The sequence below is a fragment of the Alligator sinensis genome, unplaced genomic scaffold (assembly GCF_000455745.1).
Source record: "Alligator sinensis unplaced genomic scaffold, ASM45574v1 scaffold204_1, whole genome shotgun sequence".
In the NCBI taxonomy this organism is placed as follows: domain Eukaryota; kingdom Metazoa; phylum Chordata; order Crocodylia; family Alligatoridae; genus Alligator; species Alligator sinensis.
Window position 1 is genome coordinate 317,307 of NW_005842363.1, and position 15,056 is coordinate 332,362.

The following is a 15,056-nucleotide window of genomic DNA, read 5'->3' on the forward strand; positions in this document are numbered from 1 at the left end:
TTCTTAAGAGCTGAGACAGCAATTTGCTTGAGACTGTATTTACCACCAATAACTTCATAAAATGGTTAGTTTGATAAAAGCATTTGGGTTCCCTGATATGGTCTTAGCCTAATGAATTTATTTCGTAATAATTTGAAATCTATAGCCTTCGCATTCAGGTACCCAGTCCACGAGCATTTACAATGGAATATAATGCTTATTATCTTGAACACAATAGGTAGAATCGATGACTGGTCACAGTAAGAAATACTGTTTGATGCAGAAAGCACTTCAGGTTCAAAACTCATGCGTCTGCTTCTGTCACAGGAATAAAGTCTGAAACTGTAAATGGATATTCAATTTATGTTAAATGTAAATTGCTACTCATGACTTTCACTTGCTTTTTACCCATGACTCATGTCACTGAAGCTTGTCTATGTCCAGATGTTCCATATTTTGACTTATGCCTCTTGAAATCAGCATCTCCCTTTAAGACCTGTCCTGATGGGACGGCCTGTCCTTCTGAAAGCTGAGCTTGCTTCCCATATGTGACTCGCAGGGGTCTACAATCATTCAAATCCTCAGCCTCCCAATGGGCAGCACCTAGCCTTTACTCTCAGACTTGATCTTCCCTGCCACAGGTGTGTTGTTACCAGGGTTTCTGTATCCTCCTACAAAACCCCAGTGAAGGCAAGGCACTATAGTTTTACAGTAAGTTCAGCTGTAGTCAGTCTGATTTTACTTAGCTACTTCACATTAACTACAAAGACTTGTCTCTACCTGAAGATAGTGGGCATTAACTATCCGGATGCAGAAATAAAGATTTTTTTAAAGCACTGTCAATGTATGCCTCCTTCACTATGCCAAGTAAAAACTAGAGATAACTTAAGATGCAAAATGTACTTCTAGATCTACAATTCCTCAAACTTAATGCACCTTTAGATCCATGGATTTGTTTCTGTCTCACCTCTGTGTAATTAACAACAATTATATTTATCTAATAACATCACATGCTAATAATTCCACTATACAGAACAGGGTTAAGAGTCACTGCTCCAAGTCACTACAATAATGAAAGAACATAGCAGAATTACTTTTTTCTCAGGCACAATCTATCCCTAAGCACTAACAGAGGCCTCATTACAGTGTAGACAGAAGGATTCATGCACAGGATTTAAAGCAGCTGAAGTAGGCCAATACCTTGTTATCATATATACAGGAAATGATAACACAGCAAAAAAACCCCAAAAAACTGAAAACAAAAACCCTATATAGGAGAAGGAAAAATGGACACTTTCTAAGTAGTATTTGGCTTGTAAAAAGGCCTAACTGGAAACCGGGATTCAAATGTCTTTGATTGTTGCCTAAATCTGGATCCCTAGATAATTCTGTATGTCAGTTACTAATTTCATGAACCAAAGAAGTGGCTGAAAAAGCCCTCCAAACTTTGAGGATGTTAGTATTTCAATCTATAGTTCTTGATCCTCTCTAGCTTAGACCAGGAAACAAGACAACCTTGAGTGAAGAAGGTGGAGAATATTCTAATGCAAATAAATCACTGTATTAAGCAGTTGTAGATAGGCAACTCTGTGCAAATATTTACCAGTGGTATAGGAGTCTTTTACCTAAGTCATTGGATTATGTGTAGTAGCACTAAATGAACCACGTCATATCAACTACATTGGGAAGTCCATCACACGATGACTCTGCAAAATGAAGAGTCAAGCTGTGATAAAGAACAAGTTAACTGTCTCGCAGTACTTGAAGTCTATAAACACTGAGAAGGACAGACCATTGCTTAGAGTAGTCCAATGACTAGGAATAACGAGAATGAAATTTTAAAAACCATATTTATTATGATATCTCTTAAACCACAGAACAACCTAGTAAGGACAGGGGTGGAAGTGCCATCCACGTAAAAGCCCCAGTCAAAACTGGAAAGCACCTAGAATTACAATGCATGATAAAGAGTCATTGCAGAAGGATGGATGGTGTTATTAATATTTGCCTATCTCAATTCTTTACCATCTGCAGTAAAAAGGAGAAGCCAACAATTTCAATCCCTTATTTTCTTTTTCAGCACAAATTGAAGTGATACCATGCAAAATTTGTGGAGATAAGTCATCTGGAATACACTATGGAGTCATCACGTGTGAAGGCTGTAAGGTATGAGACTTTCATACAGCTCTGTTGCTGGCATCAGAGTTAGCCTCAGGCATCTGTGTACATAACAATGTAGTATGACACCCTTTCAAAGAGAGGGTGCCAAAGGCTGTAATGCCTTTTGCTGACGTGCATGTGTTTCACATCCAATTTTACTAGTTACCTGCCCTTATTCAACAGTCAAACGATTACTAGAAACTTAAAATTATTAACATCTGATACAGTATAAATGTTAATGCAGATGCTAACTGCAGTATGTTGGGGTTGTCTTACTTTAAACAAACTTGAAGGCAAATTTATTGCATTGTCTGAGATGCAGTATGTACACGGTTGAGTTGATTTAAATGTCAAATGCACTATTTTAAATATTTAGAAGTTGATTTTGGTCCTCATTTTGGCTCTTTTATATTCCCCAGAGACTATGAAGCTGCAGTTGCCCTGAGAAAAAATCCATCAGCTCAGGAACAATGTAAATGGTCCTGGCACCTCCCTCCTTGTAGGGGATGGAAGGTGAAAGGGGGTAGAAAGCAGACTGAGCCTGTAATGTGCCAGTGATTTGGGGGTGCAACATTAGCTTAAAGCAATTGTGGAAAGGCTGCCACCAGTTTAAAAAGCTCCTGTGACTAGCATATGTAAAGGTGTTTTGCCACTTGCAACATGCCAAAATTTTCTAATACAAATGTTAGCGTTTACAATTTTGACATGCTTGGGGATGCAGAAATGCAAAGGCCCCATTGACTTTTACCTTCATTTCATTTTGGAGATGCAGTCCTGCAGGTACATGTTTTATAGGTGTAAACACACACGTGTGCTCAGGGTATAAAATAGCTGACTTCCCAGATATGTATTTAGTATGTCATGATGGCTAAAATATCTAAGAAATCCCAGTTCAGATTTCTACATCTCTAAAATAAAGAGCTTAATTTAATGCCAGTAAACTGAGAAGTGATCTGTTGTCAAAGATCAGATCCTCCCTTTCAGAAACTTTAACAATTGTAAATGAAACAACCCCCTATTGTGACATGGCTTTATTGTGATAGAAGACTGGAAATAGGCATCTTTTTATGATGATCACACAGAACAAGATTGCTCTAACTGATCTGATACTTTAAAACTGGCACAAAAACAATAAGAAGCAAATGCTTGAAGCAGAAAGAAGCTTCTTGTTTCTGTAACCAGCCTGCATAGAGCAGTAAGGGGTAGAGTCTCCTGTAGATGTGATTAGTGTTAATGGTAGCCCTTGTGTGTGCCTCAAGAGGAGACGATACCCCTAAGCACTATGTGTAGACTGCTTATCGAGATAAGAAGCTCCTCTTCCAGTTAAAAGTGTTAGCTCTATTGTTTTTGTGCCAATTTTAAAGTATCAGATCAATTAGTCTAATCCTGTTTTGTGAGACTGTCATGAAAAAAGATGTCAATTTCCAATTCAGTACCACAATGGGAGGTGTTTCAGTTTGTCAAAGGTCTCTCTTAAGGTGTTAGCTCCATCTCGGACTGTGTAAATCATCTCTTCATTTCACAACACTTAAATAACTGTTATTCGGCTTGCATGCTAATTGTATGCCCAGCATTAGTATTGGCACATATATATCTCCCTTTGTCTGAATGCTTTAGAAACGGGAATTAACTAAGAACACAACTGTGTCCAAATATACAAGAAAGAGAGGGCTTACATGCATACACCTCTCCACTAGAACCACACACAATGGGCCTTTGCACTCACAGGCAATAAGGCATGAGGACACTGTGCATTAGCCAATCAGAGCTAATCAGGGAAAAAGTACGTGTGCATTTTTTAAGATGTAAAGCAAATAGCACTGTTGCATTCCACAGCACGCCTGGATACCTTGGGTGAAATCCTAGCCCCATATACTTTAAAGCAGCATTTCTCAACCTGTGGGTCATGACCCAAAAGTGAGTCGCAAAAATATATGAAAGGGTCACGAACAAACTTTTAAAATGCATCAACAAACTTTTAAAATAGATTCTCCTTTAAAGGAGAAAAATGTGGGAAACCATGGCTTTTACCTTGCTGGTTGAAGGCTGACACTGGGGAGCTGGGGCTTGAGGGTGAGGGGCAGCAGGTTGGGAGTGAGAGGCGCTGCATCAGGACTAGCCACTTATGTTTACAAATGGGTCCTGGTACAAAAAAGCTTGAGAACCACTGCTTTAAAGGACAGTTTTGCCAGTGGTTTCCCTGTGGCAGGTTTTACCCAGGGTTACCATACATCCAGGTTTTCCCAGACATGTCCTCTTTTTGGGTCCTCCCATCTCCATCTGGGCAGGTGGTTTTTTTTAAATATAATCAAATGTCTGGGATTTTGGCCAGCCTAGCTTCGAAGTTTTTCCTGACTTGACCTAGCAAGGAGCTGCTTGGTACAAGTTGGGGGAGGGCGATTGGAGGCAGGGCGCACATGCACATGGCTGGTATGCAGCCAGGCAGGGGATGGGAGCAGCCCCAGAAGCTGAATGCATGTAGGCCTATGCGGGGCAAGGGATGGAGGGCCAAGGCTTGAGGAGTGTGTGTGTGTGTGTGGAGGGGATGGGTGTGGGGGTGGGCAGGTGCCTGCCAACACTGGGGGAAGCTGTCTATGTGCTGGGGCTGTAGCAAGATAGTGCCTGCCCCCCTAGCGGGCAAAGAGGGGGAGGGGAGCCTTCAGAATGCTGCGTGGCTGGGCTGGCAGCACCAGAGCCAGTGCCCTTGGTTGCAGGGGCAGGGCATCCGGGAGACGCTGCAGGGCTGGAGGAAGCAGGGGGCTGTGGCTTGGGAGTGACATGCACTGTGGGGGCAGGGGACTGTGGGTCGGGAGTGTGGGGCACTGGCAGTGCCAGGGGGCTGCAGGTTGGGAGTAAGGGGCACTGGCAGGGCCAACAGTCTTTGGGTCAGGAGTGAGGGGCAGCAGCAGGGCTGGGGGGGCTGTGGCTTGGGAGTAAGGGGCAATGGTATGGGCAGGGACAGGACATCAGCATATCACTGCCCCCACAATCATATACCCCCTCCCTCCACACACGTGACAAGTGTCCTCTTTTTTGGAACTGGAAATATGGTCACCCTATTTTTACCTTTGAACTTACCGATCTCTTTGGATCTTGCTATTGCTAGAGACTTCACTAATGTTAGCAATTTCTCATTCTCTCTTTTCCAGTGTGGGAGAGGCTAAAAAATCTATCTACATTTCACAGATTAGTACTGTAAACTGAGGTAGGAAATAGTTAAATGATCTACCCAAGGTCAAAAGAATGACTCAGTGTCGAGATTTAGAATATTACAGTGGGTCATTGCCTTCACTACTCAAAAGATGAATTTTTCTACGTCTCTTCCTCTTATTTATGGTATGATATTATACCATTGATATTATATGCAAATTATATTATACTTTCTAAGAAAGCATTTCAATCTAATGAGGGAAGGAAACAGGAAAAAATTATCTGCACCCCTGAAATAAGTTATATTTTGGAGACTAACTTTGAATATAATGCTTGATTTTTTTAAAAAAGAACAAAGACCCAGGTAAATTCCTGTGGGTGAAGTATAAGTTTTTAACTGAAAAAATGTGTTCTATTAAAATACACTCTAAACTTGATGTTATTTTTTTAACTTATTTTTTAACTGTTAGCCTTAAACATAACATTGACTTCATATGATTCATCTATTCATTCAAATTCCTATTCACACAGGAATTGCAGAAATTGAAAACAGAATATCCATTTTATGCCAAAAAGGAAATATGCAATAAAGTACAACAAACATATAAGAAATATCTCATTGTTGGCAACAAATTAGATTTAAATTAAACCCACAGCCAGGGCTTCAAGAAACTTTCTGTTATTCAGGAACAGATAAGTTAGCTGCAATTATTCATTAGTACTTACCCTAAAGACTGTTGCATTCCCAAAGGGACCAAGAATAAATTAAATAGACTAAAGTAATCAATAAGTAAAGATGTGGTTAGTCATGTTAATCCAAAGTCAGGCAGAAGGTATGGCAGGATGGCATCTTAAAAAGTAACTGGTTCAGAGGCCTGAGTTTTCTTGACAAAGTAGGTTGTTGTCTATGAAAGCTCTGGCTTCTCTGACCCACCCCCCCTGGCCTGCCTTTTTGCCTAACATAACCAAAGTAAGACCACCCGCCCTGTCCTGCCTTTTTGCCTAACATAACCAAAGTAAGGAAGATGAAATGGGACTTTAAAACTTTATTGTCAGGGGATGCTGGTATCTCTACTGAAACGCAGGACCTATTAGCCAGTCCAAGTGTCACCTTAGGTCATCATTCACTGCACTGGGACTTGAAAGAAAATTCAAATGTTCTTTATATCAGATTTACCCAAAAAACCTTGTCTTTACTAAATGAAGAATTGGAGGGGGGAAATATTTTATTTGACCTTACAGTGAATAGCTGGAAGAGATTTTAGACAAGGTTGTGGACACAAGGTACTTTAGGAAGATTACCTTGTTCCTGACAGCTTTTTTAAGATCTCTCCCAAACATACAGCAGGTCCAGTAAAAGATATCACCTCAAAAATCTGTTTCCTGGATCTCCTGTTTCTTCACTGTCACTTCTCATGACTTCATAACTTTTGCCACCATCATGACTTTCGGCTGGCATCCATAGTCCTGTGCTGAAATGACACTGGACCTATTGGAGCTATGGAACAAAATCAACTATTGTTTCCTTTTTCTCATTCAGTGCAGAGGTGCTTAATACACTGTCCTAGCAGGACCCAACTAACCTGGTGCCACTGTACCCAGCGACTGATTTTAACATGTCTTGCTCCTAATGGTGCTAATTGCACATTATAGTTTTTTTCTTCATGATTTCCTGCAGTTGTTAAAATCTCCATTTTTTTCACTTTGGAACGGTGCAGTTACCAGTTTCTAAAGCTACTAGGCTCTCCAATAAAATTCTCTCTTTCTGTTTTTCTCTTTCTGGACTCCCTGTTTTTCCTGTGCTCTTTACCTTTCCTTGCTTTGGAGAAAAGAAAAAATAAAACATTTAGAGCTCTCCCGTTCTTATCTCTACCTGCTAGCTCCATTTCTCTTGACACTTCTGATGTTTCTTGTCACCCCTAGCCTAATACTACCTTCTGGTGCCAGTCCCAGAGTCCATGACTACTCAGGACATGAACTCTGGTTCTGGCTTTCTTATCCTCTGTCACAGAGTCATACAGCCCAAGGGGAAAAAAAGAAAAAGGAAAAATAAAAAAAATCACCAACCTTCTATTAAGACAGAATCACCACAAAAAAAATTAAAAAGGGATGCACCGTTTCGAACCTAATGAGAGCTTTTTAAATTTCCTTTTGTGTTTACCTAACAGTAACACATTCCTTTAATGCAAGAGTTATCTGTAATTTTCCATGTATTTAAAATCATTATTTTTCTTTCCCCTTGCATATTAGCAGTACTTTAGTCATTAAATCCTAATGCATTTGTACATGCCTGAATTTGAATTACCTCTCATTCCTAGAATGCATGGTCCCTCCAGATCAGTGTACTTGCGCCAGATTATCCTAAGGAAAAAAGCAATATATTGCTTCTGCAGCCATATATAGTCAATAGATAAGCAAGCCCTTCACATCTGATACCACCAACCCCTTTTCCCTAAACACAAATAAGGTGGTCAGAGCAAATGACTATAAGTCATCTGGTAACATATGCAAGTCGCCTTTGTATTAGGAGTGAGCATTTTGATTAAGTTCAGTTTTTATTGAGAACGTACTATATTTTATTACTCAGTGCTGCTTTTTGCACTCTGACAAAGAGATCAATTTATATTCTTTACTGAGTACAGCGTTTTCCTATCAGGAATGGACATTGTTTTATTTTGTTATATATGACTTGAGCATCAATAAAGTTGCATCATAAACACATTTTCACTGAATGAGAGATAATTGCAGTAGTATACTACTATGTATATGGTAATTCTCTCCCACTCTTCCCCTCTCCCTTTTCCTCTCTAGGGATTCTTCAGGAGGAGTCAGCAGAACAATGCCTCTTACTCCTGCCCAAGGCAGAGAAACTGTTTAATTGACAGAACCAACAGAAATCGTTGCCAACACTGCCGACTGCAAAAGTGTCTTGCCCTAGGAATGTCTAGAGATGGTAAGGACTTAACTTCCTGCTTCACAGATAAACCCTTTGAAAGTGTTCTTCATTGCTGACTACTTAAACCCCCTACAGATTTCTGGAAAGAAAAAAGAAAAGCTTACTGCTTTATAACACGTTCACTGTAAAACATAGCTCTTTGCCATTCCTTAAACTCAGGAGTATTTTTCATGACATAAAAATAGACAGTAATGTCAGATTGAAACACAATAGTATGAAGTGAAATGTGACATTCTGATCAAAAGCAAAAAAAAAAGGTTCACTTGTGGAGATTCACATTCTGGACTTTTTCAACAACAACATTTTACATTAATAGTGCGCAGTCCTGTTGTATCACCAGTCCTGACTCACAAAAGTCTTAGAGCTTAAGACAGTTGATTTTAAAAAAATGACATTTGAAGGAAATATGGATCTTTGTAGCAATTTTAATTATCTGAAAGCATTTCACTAAATATAGTATTACAAAAGACCCCTTCATCCACCTCTGAACTGCAATGTGCAGCTATAGAGCAGTGCAGAAGAGAGCTATACCACAGCTTTGGATGACAAAAGAAAAAGCATTTTCTATACCGGTGAAACCCCCTGTGTGAAGTTTCACAAAGAGAGTCTTCTCTTACTCTTTAATGAGTATTCGTCCAACCCTCCCCATCCCCCGCCCACCCCTCTCTCCCATCCCAAAACTATGGCACAATTTGGTTTGTTTGGCAGCTTGAGACTATGAAATGTCTGAGACTAATATCAAGAACTGTATTGTAGATCATCATCACTGATGTGCAATGGCAGAGCTGTATAGAGAAACCTGAGCAAAACTGCTGAGCTTTTACCTGCCCCAGCTACAGCTGTTACTTTGGATTGCTCTCAAGTCCACAGCGTGACCTTTCAGTTGTCAAATAATGCAGAAGAAAACAAAAATATCCTTCTCTGAAGGCAAAATACCTTAATTTATTAATAAATTTAATAATTAATACAATGTAAATTATTTTGGCACTATGTCCTTGAGAGTGTTTGAAAACATATACTATTTGAATGTATTTACATGTGCACAAGTTTGTCTATCACCAGATAATGAACTATCCTAACAGTCACAGGATGTTCCAGGGTTGTATATTACTTTGAGGCTCAAATTGTGATACTCTTAGGGTACACATCTAAATGCCCAATTGTACAGATATGCAGAGGGCCCCAAAAATGGCATGCGCAATCTAAACTGCTGTACCTGAGTAGCACAGCCCTGAGGCTGGGAAAGCCCAGCTGCTTGCACCAGCCCTAGGATTGTTAGCTGGTGCAACCCAACCTCCCACCCCCAAACCTGGCTGCCCACTGCCAGTCTAGGTGGCTTACGGTAAGTCTCCTACACATAGACTGGGTACAGCAAATGCTTGTTCACAACCTTAAACAGTACTTTGCTCCATAGGAATATTTCATGGTATAAATTGCTTTCCACTGTGAATAAGGGTATCCCAGTCTAGCATGTAATAAGGAAAGTCAGCTTGGTCACTAGTATGAAGCATACTTTGTTCTTAGCCTTCTGTTTCTACCCTAGGTAGATTTGAAGCTGGCCTCTTTCTATAATTAATCAGTGTATATTCTCTGTCTAAAACAGTGTCCCATGCCGGTAGTTTAGGGTTTTGAGGAGTCCTAAGGATATTTGTATTTGTCTGCTAGTATTTTGACCCTACCCTATCAGAGGACAGTCCTTAGTCTGTAGCCCTGGGACTTCCACAGTGTAGCTGAGCAAAAGGATTTGTTTCATAGTGCTGCTTTCTTTTGACGCTGATGAGTATAAACACTTTCACATAAACAATGGTATTGAAGGTTCTTGCTGGTTTCGAATAGTTTTTATTGATTTTTTTTTTCCTTTTCACAAAGAAATCACATGTGAATTTTACCTCTCAGCCATATAGTAGACTCATTTTTATCATGCGGAGGCAGGATGCTAATTGACAGCAGCTGGAGAATCCAATTAATGAATATATAATGAGACTAAACAGTGGGTGTTTGTTTCTATTACTGAGGCCCTAAAATTAAAGAAAATATGCAGTTGCATTTTTCAAAATAAGGTCATCGTGGAGTCTCTCTCCCTGCTCTCATCCAATGAGGGTAAAAGTAGGATAAAGTACAAAATGGGCAGATTCACAAGGCTGCATTAATGGTAGCATAAACTGACATGCTTCCCCAACAGTGGATGGAAAGGCAAGTTTATAGTCTATTGTATTTCTGGTATTGCTTTCTTTTTACCTTTCCTCAGCTTGCAAGTTATACTTATGTTCACACAGACTAGATGGCTCGTGACACTTCTCCAGGGAAACCTGCAGTGAGCAGAGGTGTTAACTGGCCTTCGTGTAAGAAAGAGCCAGACCCAGCTCATACTTCCATTTCAATCATTTGGCACCATTGTTCTTTACAGAGCATGGTGTATGCACCAAAAAAAATACTTCCATTCATGTTGCTGAATTTAATATACACTAAACATGAATTTAATATATAGATAGATTTAAGATCTTTCAGCAGCTTCAGGAATCACTCCTCATACTAGATAAAAGGACAATCCCATGCTTCATTCCATAACTACATCTCCAAAGAGGAATAATCTAGTGTCTCCCAGTTCCTCTCTTTTGCTTTGTTGGAAACCCTCAGGGCTCCATCCTCTTTTTCCATCTAGATGTTCCTGACTGAATGACCACATCTGTTGTAAAAGCTTAATTTACCATCTCTGCACTGAGGTTCCCCAGATCTGCCCCAGTATAATTCAGAGATTTTAACACCAGATGGGAAAATTATGATAATCTAGCTTGACCTCCTGCAAACTCACTCAGTATTCCTTCATCAAGTGTAATAGCTTGTGCTTGAACGTACACATGTAGCTTCATAAGTTCTCAACCTCAATTTAAAGATTTCAGTTGATGGAGAATCCAGTTTGCACTCTGACCTATTCCAAAAATGATGCTCTTTCATTCCTTTCTTACCAAGAGAAATGAACATGCATATATTCTATGTGGATGATACAAATATGATTGTGTAAGTTCTCAAGTCCTGCCGTTGTGAAAAATGTGCCATTCATCTGTGATGTTTACCTTCAAAACTGCTATTTTCCTCTAGGTCCTAACTCTAACCTGTAACATTCTTTTAAAAATAGGAGTGTGAAGATAACACCCCTTGAAAGGAAGCGATAATAGGGCTTTAGGGGTCTTTTTCATCAGAAGGTACTAATCCTGTTAGTGCACAGTTTAAGGGTTTGTGGAAAGATGATAAATCACGTAGGATACAAATCTAAAGTCTGTACGTTTTATATACCTCTGGGTTGTTGTTAGTGAACATAAGGAGGCATGGAAAAAATGCATGGTCTTTTAATATTCACAGAAGGAATTAAGTTGTTTGTGTGAGTTTGACTGAGGCCCTTTCTGTCAAAATACAGCAATGTTAGCACCTTGCAGAACAAAGAGTACAGTACTTTGTTCTTTGTGAGGTCTGTTTTGTCTGAAGCTTTGTATCACCTCTGTTCTCCTCAGTAGAAAGGTATTTCCTGAGCTAACCTAATGTTAAAAGTAACACATCAGCATGACAACTTAAGACAAGAGAGCAACAGTTTGTGTTATGCTTTGCCTTTCAGCTGTGAAATTTGGAAGGATGTCCAAAAAGCAGAGGGATAGCCTATATGCTGAAGTGCAGAAGCACCAGCAGCGACTGCAGGAGCAAAGGCAGCAGCAGAGTGGTGAGGCAGAAGCTCTTGCCAGGGTATACAGCAACAGCATCAGCAATGGCCTAAGCAACCTGAACAACGAAACTGGTGGCACTTACTCAAACGGACACGTCATTGACCTGCCCAAGTCTGAGGGTTATTACAATGTGGATTCTGCCCAGCCCTCCCCAGATCAGTCTGGGTTAGATATGACTGGAATCAAACAGATAAAGCAAGAACCTATCTATGACCTCACTTCTGTACCAAACTTGTTTACCTATAGCTCTTTCAACAATGGGCAATTAGCACCGGGGATAACCATGACTGAAATAGGTAAGGAAAATCCTCAAGCATTCATTGCTGTTTGAATGTCATTGTTTTAATGTACATTGCAATTTAGCTGTAACTGACAGGCTACACAACTGGGACATTAGGAAGTATCAGTTCAGAATCACAGGGTTGGCTGCCTGGGGTTTTTGTTGTTGATTAGGTTTACCAAAACCTCAAGTTTCTTAACCTCAGCAATTTGTTCACTGTTTTTTTGAAACTGGAACACCAAAGCAGCTGATGAATCTACCAAAACCAATTGATGATTACTAATAGGCATCTTATTTTAAAGCAGTAGTAGCTTCTTCGGGTCCAGGATGCACAGTATCAGAGCAGGGGTGGGGCCCCGCATGGGATGATTTACCCTGGGCCCCATACCCTGCTCGGGTCAGTTCTGGCCCTGGGTAGGGGAGGAGAGGCTGGGGCCAGCACCCAGGCTGGCTCCAGCAGCCTCACCTAGGGTCCTGGGGGCCTCCTGAGGCTCCAGGGGTGGCAATCAAGGTATGCAGAGCCTGACTGGTAGCCAAAATGTGGCTCCAGCCAGCCAGGCTCCACTTTCAGGCAGCACACACTGCCACCACATGTGCCGCCATGCTTTTTTCTGCTATGGGTTTTTTTGACACCAGGATCTCCTGTTGTCAAAAAACCCACCATGTTGCAAATTAGCAGTGTGGTGAATGCCTGCATGTGTGGCACATATGGTTTGCAGTGCCACACATGGGTCTGCATCACTGCAAGCTGCATGTGTGCTCTTGTCTGGACATGCCCAAAGAGTCCTGAAAGTGCATTGTTCTAGTATTTTTTATTAAAATAAGCAGCAATCTCTTATCTCAACTACTGTGATATGCATATGGAATGATTTCACTGATTAACTGTTAGCAGAGGTGTGGCCCAACGTAAATTGTTATTTGTATACTTGGGATTAACTCAGGGGCAGGCAAAGTCCAGCCTGTGGGCTGGATCGAGCCCATTGCAGACTCCATTTCTCAGCAGCCCCTGCCCATGTTGCTGCTGTTGGTTTCCATGGAGACCCCAGCAGCACTGAGACCATGACAGTGCGGGGACCAGGGTTTCCATGGAGACTGGCCCCAGCAGTGCTGGCAGGGTGCATGGCTGGGTGGGGAGCTGCTCCAGGGCTGGGATCTTGCAGTGGTGACAGCATGGTCTGCAGCATGGTCTGCAGCTGCCCCCATGCTGTCACCACCGCAAGATCCCAGCCCTGGCCCCAGCCACCAGCCATACCCGCCATTTTGCTCATCCCTAGATTAACTGCTCAGATACATTGGATGTACAACTTGCCTAGCTTTCCTTTATCTGCCTTTACTCTGTCCAACCCTGCTCCCCATTGTTACTACAGGAAAGGCTGGTTTCAGGTGAATAAATAATATTTTCTTGGTCACGCTCTAGAGAGGATTCTTAACTAAATAAAATGGCTCAAATTGACACCTACACAAAATCACTGGTATTCTATATGGCAGGAGGCTGCCTTACTAACTAGAACCATCCTGCCACAACAAGTCATGCATGTTGCATAGCAGTGGCTTAGAATAATGTTAGAGGGTGAGAGGGTGCCCCTCTGACAGGCTTTACATTTTTTTAAAGGAGAAAAAACAGGATAATCACAACATCGATAAAAAATTAATGGATATAGATTCTCAAAAAATTCTTGAATTCTGTGCCTGCACTGGATATATCACAGGTGCATATTGCCTTGACTTGTATGAATATATCTTGATGAACATAACTGTGGCACATGACTATATCTCTGTCTCAAGGTGTGTGGGATGGGAAAAAAAGAAAAGCAACACTGAGCAGGCGGCATCTTGAGATCTTTACACACATTCAGGGAGGTTAGAGCGAATTAAAAATGGCCACTTACAGTACCATAGGAAGGAAGTTTGGCACCCAGGGCAAGCCCACAACGGCAGCCTACCCTCACCCTCTGCACAGATACACAGGGCACCGCCCCCATGCTTTCCCAAGGTGCAAGGGCAGCTCTCCTTGTCCCTGCACCCTCCCAAACAAGCTTCACACAGCTCTATCTTGCACCCTACCCCAGGCAACACCTGTTGGTGCCCCTTCACTTGGTGCCCAGGGCAGTCACCCCACTTCCCCCCTCCCTTGATAGGGTACTGGCCACCCAATCTAAGATAAGTCAGGATGGGAGTGCTATCAGGGAGGTATCAGGGGGCAAGCAAACTTCATAGGGGGAAATGGGGGAGATTGGGGGGACAAGCAGGGTCTGCAGGGTGGATTGGAGGGTTGGAGAGGCTAGCAGGGTCTGCAGGGGAGATCAGGGGGGCATGTAGTGTCTTTGAGAAGGATTAGGAGGGTTACTGGTATCCACAGGGTGGGGTTTGTGGGAACCAGGAGGGTTTAGCAGGATTGGGGGGCCACATGGGGTCTGAAGGGGGCTTGGATGGATCAGGATGGCTAACAGAGTTCATGGGGTGCGGTTGGTGGAGTCCAGGAGATTTTGGCAGGATCAGAGGAGCTAGCTGGATCTGCATGGGGGTTTTGGTGGGATGAGGGGCTCTCTTCCCCCAGAGCAGAGGCTGGTTTTAGTCCCCTGATCCCCTCCACCCCAGATGAACACCCCCCCACAGTGTACCTACCCCCACCCAAGCTCACTTGCCCCTCCCCCCACTGAAATTACTTTGATTGTCTCTCAGCACCATGAGTGGCTTTCAGGATGGGGGGTTTGGCAGGCATGGGGCTGGCTGGTCTTCAGTGGGAGGTTGTCCATCTGGGAAAGGGTCAGGGGGCCAAAAAATCATGGTGTCAGCTGGATGAGTAGGGAACGTG

The 15,056-nt window shown here is 42.0% G+C and overlaps 1 protein-coding gene across 1 annotated transcript in view; it reads left to right on the forward strand.

The window, feature by feature from the left end:
- Positions 1–226: 226 nt before the first annotated feature.
- The window catches only part of RORB (RAR related orphan receptor B), a 58,749-nt gene continuing 43,919 nt past the window's right edge, over positions 227–15,056 (forward strand). The window contains exons 1-4 of the mRNA XM_006029198.1: positions 227–239; positions 2,060–2,145; positions 8,101–8,242; positions 11,856–12,257. Of these exons, the coding sequence (XP_006029260.1) occupies positions 227–239; positions 2,060–2,145; positions 8,101–8,242; positions 11,856–12,257 (643 nt within the window). The remainder of the gene's footprint in view (positions 240–2,059; positions 2,146–8,100; positions 8,243–11,855; positions 12,258–15,056) is intronic.